The sequence below is a fragment of the Urocampus carinirostris genome, chromosome 7, assembly GCF_059441175.1.
Source record: "Urocampus carinirostris isolate Australia breed hairy pipefish chromosome 7, RoL_Ucar_1.0, whole genome shotgun sequence".
NCBI lineage: Eukaryota > Metazoa > Chordata > Actinopteri > Syngnathiformes > Syngnathidae > Urocampus > Urocampus carinirostris.
In genome coordinates this window covers 9415462-9437263 of record NC_142355.1, presented here as the reverse complement: position 1 = coordinate 9437263, position 21802 = coordinate 9415462, and the positions used below count along the sequence as shown (strand labels likewise).

At 40.9% G+C, this 21802-nt stretch overlaps 1 protein-coding gene across 1 annotated transcript in view; it reads left to right on the top strand.

Moving 5' to 3' along the window:
• LOC148362268 (laminin subunit beta-1-like) overlaps positions 1–18666 on the top strand; it is a 76120-nt gene extending 57454 nt beyond the window's left edge. The window contains exons 23-33 of the mRNA XM_088339676.1: positions 313–409; positions 1573–1942; positions 2017–2201; positions 2359–2600; positions 3865–4068; positions 4143–4287; positions 7038–7245; positions 10089–10230; positions 10306–10482; positions 15724–15883; positions 18457–18666. Of these exons, the coding sequence (XP_088195802.1) occupies positions 313–409; positions 1573–1942; positions 2017–2201; positions 2359–2600; positions 3865–4068; positions 4143–4287; positions 7038–7245; positions 10089–10230; positions 10306–10482; positions 15724–15883; positions 18457–18596 (2070 nt within the window). The 3' untranslated portion in view covers positions 18597–18666. The remainder of the gene's footprint in view (positions 1–312; positions 410–1572; positions 1943–2016; positions 2202–2358; positions 2601–3864; positions 4069–4142; positions 4288–7037; positions 7246–10088; positions 10231–10305; positions 10483–15723; positions 15884–18456) is intronic.
• Positions 18667–21802: the final 3136 nt, after the last annotated feature.

The window sequence follows — 21802 nt, the reverse complement described above, 5'->3', positions numbered from 1 at the left end:
GTTGGATTTAGAATTGTGTGTGACAACTTAAGGGATGCAGGAATATCAAGAAATTGAGGGTCATTGTAATACATGATCATTTGATAGTTTTACATATTCTTATTACAGGCATTACCGTTAATGTATTGTTGCGTTACAGTACCCAGGAAAGCAATTGCGATGCTTTGTCCCAAAACAGGTGCCAACACAGAACATATTTTCATAAATGGCATTTTGACTTTTTTTCAACACCTGTTCTGAAACTGTTGTTTTTTTTTTTTGGAAAAGGTGTATTAAAATCCTTTCTTTATAGTGTATATGCGCTTTTTACAGATCAGTGGTCAGTGTTCATGCATGCCCGGCTTCGGAGGCAGGACTTGCAGAGAGTGTAGAGCGCTCTTCTGGGGAGACCCAGAAGTCCAATGTCATGGTAGGTTATTTGCAAAACTAAGGGTGAGCGGTACGAAAAATATGATTGTGATGCAAACAAGAATTGCCATTATTGCCCAATCCCTCCAGTTTCGGTACCGAGCTGTGGGTCATTCGGGACTGGGCGGTGAAGAAAGGGAGGAAAAAGCCATATTTTTTGTGTCTGCTATATTTATGTACAAGCATATTTTGCCTTGCCCCAAAAATGCTCAAAATTTGGGGGCACATCATACCCAGGTGTTACGGTAGTGCCTTACCGTAGTTGAGCAATGTTTGATTCGTTGACAAATGTCGCTGATTTATGCTCAATGTTGGATACAACAAGAATCAATCGCAGATTATAGCGGCCACTAGGATTGTTGACAACAAAGGAAAAGGCATTAGCTTCTGTCTCATGATCAAACTAATTTTACTTAGTACAACGTTGTTTTGGCAGAACTATTTTCCATAATATAATATTGTACAACGTGGTATCATGAGTAGAAATAGTGTGATGATGAGAGAAAGTATAATGCCTTTTTCTATGTAATTTATTCTAGATCCTTAGGAAATGTGGGCTTGTTGTTATTGAAATTAGTATTATTGTTGCTACAACATTTACTCATTATTATTCAGCCAGGCCAGAAGGAGCCAAGACACTAAACCAGTCCGTGGTACAGAAAAGGTTGCAGACCAGTGATCTAAATCACTGGTGCTCAAGTGGTTAGGCTATGCTGTTCTCACCACCATGACCTGGGTTTGATTTCCGTTCCATCCATCCAAATATTTGATCAATCAAATCAAGCATCGTAATATACTACCTTCAAACATTGTGAATAATGCGCACCCAACTTTGAATCATTTTTAAGGTAAAAATACATGGGCCTTATACACAAATTAAATTTGTGTATAAATTCTGCATTTCTATAGCGCTTTTCAAGTCAAGACTTCCCAAAGCGCTTTACAGTGTGCTTCACATTTCCCAATAGCGGCTGTGCAGCCATGTAAGGCGCTAACCTGCTTATTGGGGGTCTTAGGGGTTCAGTGTCTTACCCAAGGACACTTCGACATGTAACACGGAGGAGCCGGGATTCAAACTGCGATCTCTTGATCCCAAAACGAGCGCTCTACCTCCTGAGCCACTGCCGCCCCAAATAAAAAAACCTGATGTTTTTCTCTCACCAGAATGTGACTGTGATCCTGATGGTAGCAGCCAGCAGCAATGCAACAAAGATACTGGTTATTGCATTTGTGTGGAGGGCGTGTCTGGCCCACGCTGCGATACTTGTGCTCGTGGCTTCTCTGGCACCTTCCCCAACTGCCAACGCTGCCACCAGTGTTTTGTGGAGTGGGATAGTGTCATTGGAGATTTAACCAACCAGACACACCGTCTTGCAAGCAAGGTAAACGCTATCAAAATTAGTGGAGTCAGTGGGCCGTACAAAAAGTCTTTGGAAAGTATGGAGAAGAGTGTAACAGACATCCGCAACATCCTAAGCCAAAACCCAGCCTCACAACCTCTAAGTGAAATCCAGCAGCTTTTACAAGAAGCGAGGTAAGAAAGAAATATATCGCTTATTTTTCATTCAACTCGTCAAAACTAACGTTTCATCTTTGTGTGTACATTAGCGACTTGATGGGATCTCTGAGCCAGTCATTGAACGATATGGAAAATACCGTACTTAGAGCTCAAGAAGAAAATAGCAACAAGGGGAGCGAACTAAATTCACTCAAAGCAGATGCTCAGAAACTTGACCAAACCATTCAGGACATTTCGGATCAGGTTGAGTTCATCAGGAACTCTGACGTAAGAGGTAAACAAACGACTGCTCTGCTCCGCATTTTGCTTTGGATAAATGTTTACCGGCAATTTCCGTCACACCTCCTTGCAAACACCCCGAATTAATGCATTAAACCCATATGAAAGGGTACAACTATACTCAACATGTTTTTAAACCACTCTGTTAATAGGGGCAGCCAAAAGTGTGACTAAGTATTACCTGCAGTCCCTGAGAGCTGAAGAACGAGCAAATGCATCCACAATTGACGCCAACAGCCCTTTGGAAAACTCTGCTAAGCTACGGAATTTAACAGAGAGTAAGATTGACTTGGCTAAAGATGAGTTCCTCAGGAAACACACTGAACATGCACAAAGACTGGACGACTTGGCGGGTGAAATCCAGACTCTGGACCTGACAAAGCTCAGCCACAAGGTATCAAAGTAAACTAGTATAAATTTCAATAACCTTTTGCGTGCATAAAACACAAAATATTTTGCATAGCTTACCCCAAAAAATTGTGTACTTGTTTTTTTATGTGTGGGGTGTCCCGTAGTTTTAAAATAGTGTTTGTTTTAATTATTGAACAAATAAATCAGGTTTTTTATTCTTGTTTGCGCAAATACTTCTGTAGTCTTCAGAGTGTTTGATTTCTGGATAGGACTAAGTCCGGAATTCCACAGTCCTTCAGCAGAGTTTCATGAATATATTCGGAAACTGAGAGAGAAATGAGAGTGATAACCAAAGACAGCGGCCTCTATCCTTAAAGTAATCGTGGGGCTTTCACAACCCTGACATTTGATATGTGCTGGTGTTGTGGAAGACCTTATCAAAAGGGTGAAGAGCTGTTGACTAAGACCAGACAAGGCGAAACTTGCCCCAGCCCCCCCAACCAACCAAATCCTTGAGGCCTCCGCAGACCCTACTCCCAACCCCATGCAGAAGTGCCTGCCAGAGAACTGAATCTCAGGTCAACCTCTAAAGATGGCCAGCAGCTCCCAAGCCAGCACTGCGAGTCTGGGCCCAACAGACCCACACGGCCCCCCATTGGCTCACAGCTCTCATCACACCCATCCTCCAACCCTAAACGAATGAGGAAGAGGAATGATCAGCGGGATCTCCCCCGGCTAGGCAGAAGAATGTGCCGCCCCCTGCCTGCTCTTCAACCCTGCCCCAGCATGTAGATGGACAGCTCGGAATTAGCTACTTTTTTTGGCTAGCAGTTGTGTTTTTTTATATCTCAACTTGGAAGAAAGTATTGACACTGTCCCCATCCGTGGGATGCCTCTTTCTATGTATTTATCTCGGTCCTTCACCAGCCAGTGAACTTACAGTTATTATTAATATTGTCTTGAGATGAGAAGGGGAATCACACTTCAATTCAACCTTTAGATCCAAATTATTCTTTCTGGAAATTATGTAAATGTTGTTTCTCTTTTGCAAAAAGGTTAAATGGAAATGCAGCTGTAGACTCTAAGCCCTGCAAAACCAAGTGTGCTATCCTGCTTCACTTCCATGTTTGGCACTAAGGGAAACACCATCAAAAATTACCTGAGAGCGTATTCACTCAGAGTGACGAACTAGGATTAAATCCCTAGAAGAACTGAAAATCACAAACCATTGGAATACTATGCAATAAAGGTTTGATGGGTTTTTTCTATTACCCTCATTACAATTTCAATGTTATGTTTCTCCACAGACATGTGGGAACCCAGCTGGTCAAGATTCATGTTCCTCTCCATGTGGGGGACTAGGATGTTTAAATGCAGAGGGTGGACCTTTGTGTGGAGGGGAAGACTGCGATGGCGTGGTGACAAAGGTTCATTCTAGCTGGCAGAAAGCGGTTGATTCTGAACAGAAAATATTAAACGCCATGAAGGAAGTTGATAAACTGGCTACCATGGTAAGGCCGAAATGGTTGTTTTTTTCAGAATGTCTTTTATAACATGATTTTGTTCCCACCTGTCTGAGGAATAGGTTTCAGAGGCAAAACAAAAGGCAGATCAAGCAAAGATGAGCGCTCAGAATGTTTTTTTAAAGACAAACCAGACCAAACACAATCTTGATCAGAGCAATGAGGAGCTACGCACCCTTATCCGAGAGATTCGAGACTTTCTCACTGGTGAATATTGCTTTTTTTATCTGTTAAAATCTAAAATGTCTTTGTCGAAAGCAGTAGTTTAACTAATTTTATCTCAGGGTGAAAAAAGACCGTAACTGAGACCAGGGAAGTAAATTAATGGCATTAAAAACGAGTGCCTATGATGTAGAGCTCGGGATCTTTCGGAGGCTCACAATTGAATCAAGATTATGATTCAGGGGTGTAAGATTCAATTGCGTGATGATTATTAAGGTTTTTCTTTTCTCATATTTCTCCTTCATTAAGAACGAGTCTCTTGTGGTGGTTCACAACTGAACATTTGTTAAAAAGCAAAACAACAATTGAAATTGTTTCCATTCAAGTTTTTTTAAACTCGGTATAACGCATGGAAACTGAAAGTGACAAATATAGCACACAAACCCTAAACCTTTACTCAATGTACCAGAAACAAGGATTTGCCCGGGGCATTCTTAAACAGTCAATAACGTTGCGAAAGACAGAAACAGAAAACCGAGGGTCTTTCAAAAAATACTATACAAGCTGTTTTTACGTTTTTACGTATAAATATTTAACTGAGAGGTCATTGATGCACAGGCAAAGAAATTAAGAGACTGTTTAACCTACCAGTATGCACTATGAAAATCTGGGTTTCTAGCACTGTTAGTAAAATGAGTGTGATAATGAGATAAGCTCTTTTTTTTAATAACTTTTTATTTCTAACTCATACTTTGACAGAGGTTTTATTCCTCCATCATCCCACTTGAGAAGACAGAGCTATGCCCTTGCACAATGGTATTGCCCTTAACACATTGGTTAACTGCTGTTAAAAGTGTTGATAAAAATTGTTCGAACCTCATATTGTTAGAATATGATATAATGAAATCTCATCTCATCTCATTAGCCGTACCGCTTATCCTCATTAGGGTCGCGGGGGGGCTGGAGCCCATCCCAGCCATCTCCGGGCAGTGGGCAGGGGACACCCTGAACTGGTTGCCAGCCAATCGCAGGGCACACAGGGACAGACAACTCATTCACTCATTCACACCTATGGACAATTTGGACCGGCCAATTCACCTGAAATGCATGTTTTTGGAACGTGGGAGGAAACCGGAGTGCCCGGAGGAAACCCACGCAAGCACGGGGAGAACATACAAACTCCGCACAGGAAGTCTGGAGCTGGATTTGAACCCACGACAGGTTCCCATGACATGAACTGTGCCGCACAAGCGCTAACCACTGCGCGAAATTGCGTGTTTAATTGCTGTTAAAAATGTCGGAAAAAAATGTTAAAACGTCATATTGTCAGATATAACGAAATGGTGAATATGCTTAGTTGCTGTTAAAATTGTTGAGAAAAATTATTCAAACCTCACATTGTTTATTTGCTGTTAATGGTGTCAATAAAATTGTTCAAACCAAAACCAAAAAATCATACAGCAACACAGAAGAAAAAATACAATTCACATACCCATAAATAACAAAAGAAACAACAACACAAATATTAATAAAATAAATAAATTGAAAAGTGAGGTGTTTAGACATCAAGTAAAATTGTGTGATAAGCTTCCAATCTTTTCTCGAATGGATCTAGTTTCAGTTGCATTGATTTTTTCCATAATGTACATTTGCTTTAATTTGTCCCTCCATTGTTTTATGTCAGGAGGTTGTGGTTTCAGCCAGGACACCGTGATCATTTTCTTTGCTACCAGAAGCATAACCTTTCGTACATATTTATGTTGACCATTCAATATTTCTTCCAGCAAAATTCCTAATACATAGGTCACTGGGTCCAACCGCAACTCCCAACCAATAATTGATTTTATTTCTGTCTGAATACTTCTCCCGAAATTTAATATTACAGGGCAATTCCAGAAAATATGCGTAAAATCTCCGACCCTCCCACAGTTACGCCAACATAGATTTAAGGTATTTTTATGTTTTGGAGTAATAGAGGGTGTATAGAAGAATCATATTTTTATTTTCCATTCAAGCTCCCTTCATGTCGGACTGCTGGTTATTTTGTGTCCCTCTTTCAAAGTTTTTTCCTATTCGTCGTCTTTTATCACTACATTAGTTTCGACGGCGCAGTGGTTAGCGCGTGTGCGGCACAGTTCTAAGGTCTTGGGAACCTCCTGTGTGGGTTCAAATCCAGCTACCAGATTTACTGTGCGGAGTTTGTATGTTCTCTCCGTGCTTGTGTGGGTTTCCTACGGGCACTCCGGTTTCCTCCCACATTCCAAAGACAGGCATTTCAGGTGGATTGGCCGTCCAAATTGTCCCTAGGTGTGAATGAGCGAGCGTGTTGTCTGTCCCTGTGTGCCCTGCGATTGGCTGGCAACCAGTTCACCACTCCCCGATGATTGCTGAGATGGGCTCCAGCACCCCCGCGACCCTACTGAGGATAAGCGGTGCAGCTAATGAGATGAGATTTCTAGGTAGGACAAATTCTTGTTGGAGTTGTTCGAACAATTTCAATGCCTGTCCTTCGAACACTTGGGTAATCAACATCAATGAGATAAGCTCTATTGCCTTTTTGTGAGTCATCTGTCCTGATCTAGTGGTAACATTCTGTTGCTCTCACCACAGTGATCCTGGTTTGATTTTCATTTCAAACAATATTAATCGACTGTTTAATCAGTGTACTATTATCTGCAATAGGTTCACTTGTATGTGCCTTATTGTCCGGTGCGCATTGTGTAAGGAAACTGTATGACACATTTTGGTAGGTGCGCCTTATGGTGCAGGAAATAATAACACATGTCTTTTTCTAGAGGACGGTGCTGATTTGGAGAGTATCGAAAAAGTTGCAAATGAAGTCCTGGCCATGCAGATGCCGACCACACAAGAGCAGATTCAGAATCTCACGGATGAGATCCGTCAGAAGTTGGGGGAGCTGGGCAATGTGGAGACCATCCTCCAGCAGAGCACTGACGATATTCTCAAAGCTGAAAGTCTTCTTAACCAGTCCAATCGTGCTAGGTGTGTTTTATCTTCATTAACTTCCTATTGATCCATACCCGATATCATTTTGTCAATATAATCAGGATAAAAATGATACCAAAATAGTAATGCAATGTTATTATTAGTACTTTTTTTTAACAATTATGTTAGTTTTACGATTAATCAATGTTTCTCAACTGGTGGGTTGCGGATCTGTTTTCGGAAGGTTGCAGGTTTCAAAGCAATGCTAAAAAGAAGTAAAAACAAAGGATCAATTACAATCCTTAACAGTAGATGGTGATAATGCCCTGCTTATTTTCTTCTTTCTGTTTAGTCAATCACATTAGTTTTATTGTAAGTTTGTCCGTTTTATTTCCTTTTTCTTCCCATAATAATGATTCCCAAGAAAGTTAGTGATTAAGTGATAGAAAAGACATTAACAGTGACAATAACGATCGAGTCGGAGTACAAAGTGATTGCCTAATACAAAAATGGTATACCCGTGCTGCCATTTAAGCACTGATGTAAATGATTAAAATGCTCTATGTTTTTTTTAGCAGTCTATCAATCTTTAATATCTATATAATTAAATGATTGTCAATGTTTAGATATGTTTTTTATTAAAATATGGGGACTAATTTATTTAAGTATGTAGCTATTTTAAAGCAGTTTTAGTGGGTTGCTCATATGCAATGTAGGCTTATATGCAAGAATACAGGGTAGTTGAAGTCGTTTTGTTTTGCTGGTCATTTTGTTTTTTACAAAAAAAAGTGAAAATATTTTACTTTCTCGGCTTTTAATGCCACAATCCTTTTATTTGTTAAATTTAATAATCTCTTTCTTCATTCTGGTCGCAGCTTGACAGTGGAATGGTTGGTCCTGAAGTCAGACCGAATGAGAACCACTGCATTAAATGATTAAATTAATGATTTAAAAGTCTTTTTCTGATATTTGATTTTTTACAAGAATGTTTACCTGAATTTGGGAACTTCACTGTTAGATTTAATATATATTACAGAAAGGAGGTAAAGCTTCTTTAGACTTCTGTAAAGACACCCAGGTGCTATTTTTAATTCTTTATTTTTGTAATCCAATTGAGTGCAATTGTAATGCATTAAAGGGCACCTCCATGACTTCAATTTGAAGTAAAATAACGCTGGATTGGTCTGTTTCCCTGTTTGATAAATGGTAACCCATACATTTTTGGGAGTGTAGCTTAGCTTTGGCGAAAACCAGTGGACATATTCAAAACTGCAGGCCATTGTTTGACATGGTACGTCTCCTTTTTCTCTTGCGCTTCTCTCAGCTTTGTCCCGCAGGTTAGATTAAATCCGTTGGCCGGTCTCGTGGGCCGGAGTTTGCCCAACCTTGGTATAGAGTACCGGTGTCAAAGAGGCGGCCCGCGGGCCAGATCAGGCCCCTAAGGGATTGAATCCGGCCCGCGAGACAACACTCAGAGAAGCGCAAGAGAAAAACAAGCTGCAGGTTGAAATACGTCAACTTGAGGTTGCCAAAGCCAGGTGCCTCTCACAAAGACACTGTACTTGTATTTTTTTTTTCTCTCTCTCTCTCTCTCTCTCTCTCTCTCTCTCTCTCTCTCTCTCTCTCTCTCTCTCTCTCTCTCTCTCTCTCTCTCTCTCTCTCTCTCTCTCTCTCTCTCTCTCTCTCTCTCTCTCTCTCTCTCTCTCTTTTTCACCCCTTTTCTCCCACTCTGTCTGTCTCTTTCACTCTCTGCGTCTCTCATTTTCTCTTCCTTTGTTGCTCATTGACTCTTTCTCTCTCTGTGTCTTTTAACCTATTTTGCTCTAACTTCTTTTTTCTTTCTCTCTTTCTACCCTTTGCGCTTTCTTTTCTCTTTTCTCTCCTTCTGTCTTTCTATTTCTCTTTGGATTTCTTTCTTCCTCTCCCTTTTTTCCCCTCTCTCACGACTTTATCTCTTTTGTTTCTCACACTCTCTCCCTCTCTCTCTTTTTCTTTCTTTGTCCTGCCCTCTCTCCTTTTCCCTCCCTCTTTCTCTTATTTCTCTGTCTCTCTTTTTCTTTCTCTTTGATCTACTAGTCCAGCCCCTGACAGAATGTTTGTTCTATCGTGTGGCCCCCGAGTTAAAATGAGTTTGACACCCCTGGTATAGAGGCACATTAGAGACAGACATTTGTGTGCATTCAATTAAAAATATCAAAAGAGTCGTTCTCTTGTAGTCACGTTGAAATTTCACCATTGAAAAGTTTTAACGACAGTTTACACTTACAGTGTTACACTAACGGACCCCGTTTTGGCTTTACGTCTATACGGAATTCAGTATATTGAAGCTTATAAACACGCTATATTCAATTTTGAGAGACTTTAAGATGAAAACCCACATAATAATCTGTAAACACCCTAAAACGCAAGCCAAGCATTCAGAACAATTCAATATGGTGAGCTGTATGAGTTGGCAGATCACTGCACATATAGCACACTCTCCTAAACACATCCATATCCTTCTTGTTTTCAGTAATTTATGACATTTTACAAAAGAACTCTGCTCAAATTTTTTTAAATACATTGTTGACGGCAAGAATGACAGTCAAAATAAGCCTCTATGACATTAACTAACTGACAGAGAGAAAAACAAATTTAAGTGGTATATTTGTTGATATGTGACACAGGCTTTGGCATTGTGATTTTTTTTTTATAGATATTATCAAATCATCAAATGTCACACGGGGAAATAAAACGTGCTAAAGAATTTGATTTTGTCTGTGGAGCAGATTTTTTTTCTTGTTTTTCATTTTAAAATATATGATGGGTTTAAAAAAAAACAAAGTTGGTTGCTTTCATGGGTCCTTGAGTCATAAACCCATAAACCCAACTCTCTCTTCCTTCATTCGTGTATTTATCAGCGAAGAGGCAGCTGAAGTCAAGAGGTCTGCTGAGATGGTCAAACACGCCTTGGAAGAGGCACAGAAATCTCAAACAGTTGCCGGCAGTGCAATGCAGCAGGCCTCGGATGACATCCAGAACACCAACAAACTGCTCCTCTCAGTATGTCTCCTGTTTCAATAGTTGATAGTTTGTAAATCACCAAACTGTAGTTACACTTGTGTCACTCATGTTCAGGTGAAATCCGGTGCATCTGATGTGGAAATCAAACTGGACAATGCCACTCGGAGGCTACGACAGTATAACGAGGACGTGACTTTGCTGAGAGACAAAACCCTGAATGCCACACAGAGCAGTGAACGGACCATTCAGGATGCAGCAAGCATAAGAAAACTTGTCAAAGAGGTGAAACAGGTGAGTGAAAAAACAAAAGTTAAGTATGACTTATTGTTCTGTCTAGAACAGGGGGGGTCAATTTCGTCAAAAAATTGATTCTCAATTTGGAAAGAATATTCAAGCCCACGACAGTGTTCTCGTTTGCCCGCGTCCCTGCGTCCTAGACGCATCATTTTTGCTGGGGACGCATAGTGTCAAATCAACGTGCGTCCCCGGGACGCAACTTTTTTGACACAAAATTGTCATTATTACCTGTTTTTTGTTTTTTTTAAAACAAAGATTTACCACACTCCAAACTTTTCGTCAGGCTGATCCGCGATTGTTGTTTTGGTCTCGCAATTCGAGTTTTTGTCTGCACGCTGATCTCAGCAAACGAGATATCGTTGCCTCGAGATTACGTCATTGTTGTGGTGCTTGTCGTTGAGGGACGGTGAAGGCTAAGTATGCCTCCCAAAAAACAGTTAGTATTAGGTGAAAATCAACACAAAATTGGTAATTTCTTCAGTGTCAATAATAAGTCGAAACATAATGCAGAAACTGATAACAACGGCAATAATTCCGGCACGAAAAACGGCGGGGGAATTCTTCGGAAGATCGCGGAGGCAAGGAAAACACGTGTGTTGAAGAGAACGATTCGACGAAAGAAAATGGACAAAAGAATACTCCAGCAAGAACAGGACTTTTCTGCCAAAATGGACTAAATTATATTCCTGGTTACGCTATGATTGGTTATTAAAAACAACCAATCAGATCGTCAAATTATCAAAGTCCATCCATTATTATCTCGTCTCATCTCATTAGCTACACCGCTTATCCTGAGTAGGGTCACGGGGGTGCTGGAGCCCATCCAAGCAATCATCGGGCAGTGGGCAAGGGACACCCTGAACTGGTTGCCAGTCAATCGCAGGGCACACGGGGACAGACAACTCACTCGCCCATTCACACCAAGGGACAATTTGGACCGGCCAATTCACCTGAAATGCATGTTTTTGGAATGTGAGAGGAAACCGGAGTGCCCAGAGGAAACCCACGCAAGCACGGGTAGAACATACAAACTCCGCACAGGAAGTCTGGATCTGGATTTGGACCCACGCAGGAGGTTCCCAAGACATGAACTGTGCCGCACATGCGCTAACCACTGCGCCGCAATCTGAAAGTGTCTCCCCCTCTTGTATGTTTTCATAGTCGGTATTGCTAAGCAACATTTTCGATCTGTTTCCTCTGTAAACTATGTTTACCCCCGCTGAAGTCAAATAGGGTCCGGTGACGAGGCTGTTATGTTTTATTGGTTAAACATGGTAGAGCCTGGCGTCCACATAAATGTGCCTTAGCGGAGACAGACAGACGCGTATACATGAAGGTGATTTATAAAGTAACGAAGTAACGACTTCAATTTTGCCAAAAATAAGCGGAGTAAAAGTACCATGTTCTATTTGCAAATTTACTCAAATTATAGGGATTTAAAAATACTCCTAGGAGTATGATTTTTTTTTAAAACATACTCAAGTAAATAAAACGGAGTACTCCGTTACTACCTGCCTTCGCTCCTTAGCCAGGTCACTCAGGCGAACACCACGCTTTGTCTAATTTGTCTAATTTTTCCTCTTCGTCCTCTTCTGTATCTAAAAAAACCCATACAATTTCCGTTTCCAGAACTAATGGTTAAGGTCACCAAAAAAGCCACACAAAGGAAATGCAATGTGATAACAAAAAAGCAAACACAACAGCACTGGATCATTTTTCTTATAATGGGAGCTTAATCTGGCGTTTAACTGTCTGAAGTGGCCTTTGGTGGGAGAGTCTGGAAATACTTGGGCAACGTTTTTGCACGAAAAACATCTCATATCTTGATTTTTTTGTGGGTCCCCAAAATTTAGTGTTATCGAGGTTGAAATTGTAAATCAGCGACAAATATATAAATAATTATATAAATCTATATATTCATTCAGTTTTAATCATCACACTTAATTGGTAATACAAAGCAGTTATCACTTCAGATTTTTCAGTGCACAAAAATATTGTACATTATACAAAATAATATTGCTGAAATATTAGTCTATATAGTCATGCAGTTTTAATCACTTCAAATTTTTCAGTTCATATATTCTTTGTGGTTTGCCGTCCCGCCACAGTTGTAATGCCTTCTCAAGGTCCAATTGCAGCAACGGAATTTCCATAGCTAATTTCTGGTTTTCATTGTCGTTGTGCCGATCCAATGTGCTTTTCTGAAAGTTCGTATTGCAAAATGATTTATGCAATTTATACAGTTTTCTTGTCACGTTGGGTGCACGCATCACAGAACGTGTACCCTCCATTATCATCCTCCTCATAGCGTAACCAGGAATGTAATTTAGTCCAATTTTTCTTGCTAGGAGTATTCTTTTGTTTGTCTTTCGTCGAATCGTTCGCTTCAAAACACGTGTTTTCCTTGCCATCGCTGTCGTCTGAAAAATGTCTCCGCCGTTTTTTCATGACGGAAGTATTGCCGTTGTTACCACCTTCTGTATTATGTTTCCACTTATTACCGACACTGAAGAAATTACCAATTTTTTGTTGATTTGCAACTAATACCAACTGTTTTTTTACGGAGGCATACCTCTCTTTCACTCGACAACCACCAAAACAATGACGTCATTTCTAAGTAACAAGATCTCGTTTGCCGAGATCGGCGCGAGACCAAAACAACAATGGCGGATCTGCCTGACGAAAAGTTTGGAGTGCGCTAAATCCCCCAAAAAATAAAGTAATCGGGTAATAATGACAATTTTGTGTCAAAAAAGTTGCGTCCCGGGGACGCACGTTGATTTGACACAATGCGTTCCCAGCAAAAATGATGCGTCTAGGACGCAGGGACGCGGGAAAACGAGAACACTGCTGTATATGGCAATATTTTATTTATCTATTACTTTAGAGTTTCGAGAATATACAAGTATGACTTGTTTGTTGCATTAAATTGTGCCATGTTCATAACCAGTTTCCCTACCCCAATAAAAGTATTTTTTTTATATACTGTATTATAACGAAGGAGTGGATTGGCAGGTTTAATAAGACATTTCATGTACTGGTAATTCAAACTAAGGAATAAGACATGCAGGCATTTAATCCATTACCAACTCTGAGAAACTGAGAAACAACCATACATGGAAGTGTGTTCATTCACTTGTGGTGTGTCTTTATCCACAAACATTTTATTTAACTTGGGTGGTCCTTAAATACAATGTGTGTGTTCTAGATAAGGGAAGGGTAAAAGGCACACAGCTAGAAGACACATCACACTTGTTTATCTCTTGCTAATACACAAATATCTGAAGAACTAAATCATCACATCCCACTCGGCTAATGTTGTGTAAACATCTGTTTTTTGTTATTAGACTGAGAAGCAAACATCCTCTCCCAGTTATAAGAATACTACTGATAATTACTGATATAAGGGTATATTGAGTGATATAAGTTAATGTGTGATAACTATCACACGGTCTTACTGGAGCTGCTATTCCACACTCGTCACGGATTACACGCTGCCGTACACCCAGCCAATTCCTAAATGAATGTGGGTCTGTAGATACTTGTAAGCTTGGTCCATGGCAGACATTTCAAAGCCCATTGGATGATTTAATACAGCCTGCCCTAAATTCCTAGTCAAGTCATGTTTATTTGTATAGCCCTTAATCACAAAGAGTCTCAAAGGGCTCTTTTATTATTACACAATCCCCTGATCTGAAACCTACATGAAGGCAAGGAAAAACTCAAAAACCTCAACATGAGGAAAATGAAGGAACCTTGAGAAGGGACCGCACAGGATGACCAGGCTAACTCTGTAAATAGAACACAATTGCTTCTTCTCACTGCTAGAGGGCAGTAAAGCTGTAAAACAGCTGACAAAAGAGTGGGTAAAAGAAAAAAAACGAATGTGTCCCGCACAATTAATTAAGGAAAGTTTCAGGCAGTCAAGATTCTAGTCAATTGGTCATTCAATAAAACAAACCAACAAAAAAAAAACCCAACAAAAACAACGACAAAAAAAAAAACAAATGCTTACCACCACAACTGCACCGCTCTCGCGACCGTACAAGAGTGAAACAGCGGCGTTGCGGGGATAGCCAAGATTCACACCGATGGTCCAGCATCCCTTGACTTGAGGTCTCGATGCCAATTCATGCCATGATGTCAGCTCAGTAGCCTAGATGGTAGTGTGCCCGCTTTGAGACTGGGGGGTCGCTGGTTCGCGCCTCGGCCGAGTCATACCTAATTGGTATAATGGCGGCGCCCTCTGTTGGCTGCGGCTGCATCGGCTCGCTACAACGGGTCAGGTGTATCGACATTTCGTTCTGTGTACATTGTTACAAAGAATGACAATACAAAGGAAATTATTATTATTATTATTATTTCATACAGTACTGTGACTGGACACCTGCTCTGTATTCCTCTACATCTCGCTGAGTTTATGTCTCACGCATTCGTCATATCAAACTACCCCTCTCTCTCTCTCTCTCTCTCTCTCTCTCTCTCTCTTTGATTTTTAGTTGGTAGTTCGGCAAGTCCTCTCCAAAACCACCCCCCCCCCCCCCCAAAAAAAAAAAAAAGAGAAACACTTCTTCGCGGATTTTCACTTTTTGCGGCTAGTTCTCGTCCCCATTAACCTTCAAAATCGAGGGATCTCTGTACTTATCTGTGTAAACAGGTGTATTCTGTGATGACCAACAATAAAACAAAGCATAGCTCAAGGTTAACAAACACACTTGAATGGCATTGTTAAACGTGGTGCTACTCACGATTTGACAACTGATACTGACGCACTTGTAAAGGCAAAAAGATGCCAAGTTTCAGGAGCCAACAGCAGGAGGTAAACTGCAGGAGTGCAATGAGAGACAGAGGGAAAAGGTCTGCTTGCAGGAATCGTGTTCTCAGCTTCAGTGAGCCCAGCCTGGTAGTTTCATCTGATGTTATTGCTTGTTCACCGCTTAAACCAGGGGTGTCAAACTAATTTTAACTCGAGGGCCACACGATTGAACAAACATTCTGCCGGGGGCTGGACTAGTAGATTAAAGAGAAAGAAAAAGAGAGAAGAGAAAGAGGGATGCAGTGCGGTGCAGATAATGGATGGATGGATGTATAGGTTAACATAAGAGACTTGAGACAGGTACAAGTTACTCTTTTGGTCCAGTAGAGGGCGCACATTGACAACATAAAAATGCACATTTGTGGTTACATATTTGATGTGATTCTTTTAACGTTTTTGTTTATTTTCACACGATGAAGGGCATCAACACTGAAGTTAAAGATAAATTCTCCACGTTGGAAGAAATCATTGACCAAAAAGGTAGTGGAGTGGCTGACGCCAAGAAAAGGGCAGAGTCGTTGCAGCAAGAAGCCAAGGAGCTGCTCTTGCAAGCCAGTGGCAAGCTACAGATTCTCAAAGGTGACATCACAAACGTATTTTATCTTTGCCTCTTGAATTTGTTGAACATATATTATACAGTGTTCATTTTACCTCTGAAAAGTGATGGGGACTCGCATGCTCAAAAATCTATGGGTCCCAACAGAGATCTATGGGTCCCCAAAATTTAGTGTGCTCCATGCCCTTACAAACTGTCGTATTTTCCCTTACAAAATACAAAAAAATCTTTTTTTTTTCAAACAAGTTTATTTATGTAGTGTAACATGTTATATTGTACATGTGTTTCCTTATATCATATATATTGTTAATGAACATTTTGTTGTGAGATACTGAGTTGCTCGACATGAATGAGGTTTATTATAAAAAAAGTTCAAAAATGAAGTCGCTTGGACGTTCACCGTAGAAGGAAAAATACATGCAAATATAATTAAGTAGAATAATACATTTTCTTGTTCAAATTATGAATTCATTTTCTGCATTAAATTATTGTTGGTGATATACTGATTAAAAGGGATCACCACAAACCTGTCTTTTTTCATTTTCTCCTTTTATACTTCCTTTTTTTTCTTAACTTCTTTATACAACATAATCATTAGTAACATATATCATCAAAGCAAGTGAGCCGTTTGGGCGCCGGCTCTTTAATGAGTTGAGCCGAAAAAGCCGGTTCTTTAAAAAGAGACGGACTTTCACTACACAACTCGAACTGGAGATCGGCGTGCAGACGAAAACTCGAACCGCAAGACCAAAACAACAATGGCGGATCTGCCTGACGAAAAGTTTGGAGTGCGGTAAAACTTTGTTAAAAAATGATCATGACAATTTTGTGTCAAAAAAGTTGCGTCCCGGGGACGCACATTGATTTGACACGATGCGTCCCCAGCAAAAATAATGTGTCTAGGACGCAGGGACGCGGGCAAACGAGAACATTGATTGTATCATCTCATAACCATTTTAACGCACCTGCTTCTGCAGCAACATGACTCAGTTTATTATCACCACTTGCGATCACTTTAATCAAAAGCGGCGAAGGATTCAAAAGGGGCCAATCACTGCACACCAGAACATGTATTGGGTGGTTGTGGAAAGGTACAAAAAACTATAATTTGATGAATACTTTAATCATGTACTTAAAAAGTCCTTTAAAAGTTAAAAGTAGAATGTTTTCTGAAACAAGTATGATAATGTAACAGTTCTTCGCTGTACCGGCCACCTGCACAATAAGGAAGTCTAAGATGAGTTTTTTTGGTTGTTGATGTTGGCGTAGAGGGAACCAGCACAGAGGTCGCGATGCAACTGAGACATTCACTTTTATTTCCTTATCAATCCAAAAGAAACACTGGCACGAAAAGAAAGACGTTGGTAAAACGAGGGGTCTTGAGAAAACATTTTTGGGCCTAACTATAAAGAACACCTAAATAGGAAATCATTTCGAATATACCGTATTTTCCGCACTATAGGGCGCACCGGGTTATAGGGCGCACCCCCAAAAAATAGTTTTTGGTCCTATATCTTCCATAGATAAGGCGCACCGGATTATAAGGCACTACAATGGGAACGTCGACAAAACCGTCAGATGATTCAGTCCAACTGATTACCCCCTTAACATTCCGAAAGCTTGCAAAGAAGCAAATACGTGTCGTAGACACGTGCGGATGCGGTGTCCGTACGATGTCACTCAAATGCATCCTTCCAAATATCATTAGGAAGGTTAAAGTCTTGGGATTCAAGAAATGCCAACCATTCCTTGGTTTCTATTTTCTTTTTCGCTCGCAACTTTACTGTGCATATGACAATAAACACTTGAAATTGAGTTTAATTTAAAAAAAGACCCATCACAGAAACATCGATGCTGGGAAAATATATAGCCAGAGTAGCTCACCGAAGTCGTTGTGTTCAATAATAATGTGCAACCATGGTCCTCTTATATCCGTGAGTGTAATAAATTCAGGAGAATTAAATATTTACAAATACAGAATAGTAAAACACGCTTTCTCTATGCCGTAGACAACCAACCAAACTTGCTATTCACATTCATCTTTTTCGGCCAATTGCAGGCTTTGTTTTGCCCCTTTAGCCTATGCAAGCCCGTAAATGATTAAAAAGGATCCGCCCCCTTTACTTCTGAATATCTTTAGCCAATAGTGATCGATTCAACTGTTGATTGACACATCTTTTTCGGCCAATTGCAGGTTTTTTTTTACCCCTTTAGCCTATCCGAGCCTGTAAATGATAAAAAGGATCCGCCCCCTTCACCTCCAAATAACTTAAGCCAATAGTGATCGATTCAAATGATGATTGACACATTGGTTAGCCAATGAAACGCCAGTATATAAGTTCCATCATACACCACGGACTACTTCACGTTCGGGGGAAAATCTAGTCGGCGGCTGTTGCATTAGTTGCAAGACTTTGCGACACACCATTGAGCCATATATAAGGCGCACTGTATTATAAGGCGCATGGTCAGCTTTTGAAAAAAGTTACGACTTTTAGGTGCGCCTTATAGTGCGGAAAATACGGTAAGTCAGGTTGGACGAAAATATCAAGCAATATTCTGTACTTTAATATAAATGTATTGTTTCTCATTTCAGAGCTGGAAAAATCATTTGAAGACAACCAGCGTGACCTTGAGCTGAAAGCAAAACAGCTGGTGGAGCTGGAGGCCTCCGTTAAAGAGCTGCTATCGCAGATAAGCCACAAAGTCACACTCTACAGCACCTGTTTATTCTAAGTGTAAAGGTTACTGTTTAAAAAAGTTGCCTTCTTTCTACTTCTGAATCACAATAAAAATGTCTTTGTAACTGCTAGATACAATGGTTTCAACTTTCTGTTTGACCAGCTGGACATTAGATCTTTGTGTTTTCCCACCCAGCAGCTGCCATTTGGAATTTGCATTTTTAGCTAAATCAGTGTTTCAGATATGATTTCCTGTGGTGTGTCCTGGGCCCTTTATTTTGGGTAGGGGTTTTCATCCTCACATGAAACAATAATACTGGTTTTCATGGATACCAGTCGCAGGAAAGCCTCCTGATCTGACTAGGATACTGCATCTTCATCATCTGGTCACCATTGAGCCGGACCTCAGTATTGATGAGCAGGTCCTCAAACAGACCCCTAAGATACCCCATAGCTATTGCTCATAACATTTTCCTTTCATCCTTTTTCTTCATTACCATTCGTTAAACAAGGATTCCTCGGATTTTAGCAGTACAGTAATCCCTCGGTTATCGCGGTCAGTGGGGACCGAGACCACCCGCGAAAACTGAAAATCCGCAAAGTAGCGGCGCCCCTTCAAAAATGCTTAAAAAAACGTATACAGGTTTACAGTATACCCCCCTGCCATTAAACCAAAGTGATCGCTAGCATGATGGCAAGGAGTTATTGGGTGACTCATCCAGAACTCTTCACACTTGAACTGAATGTACCAAAACATGACCCACAAGTGTAGCCATGTCTTACATAATCAATTTACACGGAATAGGACTGCGGCGAAACCACTACAAACCATTCAGTATGATTGTATACTCTCTCAACCACATGCAGCCATCGCAGCTTATTTCGCTTGTTAACACTACCGGTTACATATAAAAAATAAAAACAATGAAAATGTGATATTTGATGAGTGTTTGTGAAGCGTTTTGGGAAACAACAGTTTAAAAAATGGTCTGTGTTCATTTTAATGAAAGTGAAAGAGCGGCATCGAACGGCTTTTACAACAAATACACGAAACCACACACAATTAGCCGTGTTAGGTAGTACAAACAACCACTCGCTTTTGGTATAATAAATTCAAACTTGAAATGAAATGTGACAGAAGAGAATATACTTACCCCGCGACCTAATGAGGATAAGCGGTACGGCTGATGAGATGAGATGAGATGAGAATATACTTACGTCGCCAAGTTCCTCCATGAAAAACAGCGCCACATAAGAAGGGGGTGAGGTGGGAGGAGTTGAAGGAGGAGGGGGTGAGCAAAGCGGTAACTCACCATGACTAGGCATTGTGTCAGGGCCTCCCCCTCCCCTTCACAATAAGAGTGTCCACACAGTGTCCTCAGTTGACATAAGCTCGCACTTGCTCAAGTCATTAAATGCTTTTATTGAGAAGGTAAGGTATATTTTTTAGACTCGCGAATCTCTGAACCCGCAAAAGTGGAACTGCGAACTAGCGAGGTTCCACTGTAGTATGTTGTACATTTTCTAAAATATATAAAATACCAAGGAGTACATTTTTTCATTTTAAGCGTTTATGCCAGGGGTGCCCAAACTTTTCAGAAAGCAGACCAGATTTGGTAAGCTGAAAATGCGCGAAGGCCGACTATACAGCCTCGTCACGGACCAGGAACGGAGATGGGACCCAATTGCGTTAGTTTTACTCCGCTTTATTTAGAAGGAGGAAAGGGCTTGCACCCACAATCCGGTGATCGTGGGTCATGGGTAGCAGATCGCTGGGAACGCGAAAGTGGCACTTCCGTGTCGATCGAAGGCAATGTCGAGAGCGGGAAAAAACAGGTCGATGGCCAGGACGGAGGAGCAAAAACGTAAACAGGTTTCACAAAAGAGGTCGGCGATGGGAATCAGACGGAAAACAGGGAAGATAAAGTCAGGAGTCAAAAGAGCTGACCTTGCGTGTAGCTAAGGTTTGCAGACAGTCTGACGCTGGTAACCGGGAACCGGGCGGTTTAAAAAATAGCAGGGAGCCAATCAGGTGCCTCGCATCAGTAATCATGAGTAACATTCTTCAATAAATTCACCCTCTGTGAAAGGTTTTCAGTGCTTGGCGTTCAGCGTCGCAACCTCGTAGTTCGCCTTTCTAGTGTTTTAATTTGACTCGCCGGGACTCGTGGAAAAGTGCTGCTGCGCCGTTTAAAGGCTTCCAGTTGCTTCACCTTCTCACAGCTTTTGTTTCCTGTAAGTTACAACAGCAGTCACAGTCCTACACAAGTTAGGTAGATGCATGGGTTTTTGAATTTCAATGAAAAAAATACTACAATTTCCACTTGTCCTACAAGCGGCTGCTATCACAAGCAACTTTCCTTTTTCTATTTACAGTCGCCATGTTGGAAATGGGGTTGGCTAAAATTTTGTGGCCAGAGAGGTACTGCCATCATATGGTGTAATAGGGAATTATTTTTGGTATAAATGTATTTCATACTGTGGTCAACATTACTGGCGGGCCACATATTATTCATTTTATGACAGAGGCCATGGGCCAATACACATTTTATCACGTTCTGTAACTGGCCCCCGGGCCAGACTTTGGACATATCTGGTTTATGTTTTCAATTAAGTGTATTAGGGCAGAACGGCAGCACAGTGGTTAGCGCATGTGCGGCACAGTTCTGAGGTCATGAGATCAAACCTCCTGTGTGGAGTTTGCATGCTCTCCCTGTGCTTGCGTCTGTTTCCTCCGGGCACTCCGGTTTCCTCCCACACTCCAAAGCATTGCATGTTAGGTTAATTGGCCGGTCCAAATTGTCCCTAGGTGGGAATAAGCGAGTGAGTTGTCTGTCTCTATGCCCTGTGACTGGCTGGCAACCAGTTCAGGGTGTCCCCTGCCCATTGCCCGAGGATGGCTGGGATGGGCTCCAGCTCCCCGTGACCCTACTGAGGATAAGCAGTGCAGATAATGGATCGATGGATGGATTTATGAAAAGTATTAATGACAAAGCTGGAGATCTTTTTCCTAACGTATATTGAAAATGAAACATGTATGTTTGTCCATGAAGCGTTTCAAAATTGTTAAATAGCTTCTCCAGGACTTTTGATAGCTAAGGGAGTCATTGTATTTATATTTTGATCATTTGAGAATTGGTGACGAGCTCCACTTTTTTTGTTGGGATGACCTTAGCAACTTTCATGAGGTCAGGAAATTCTCTACAAAAAGATGAATAGAAAATATTTTCTAAATGGATCAAAATCACTTTGATTACTTGC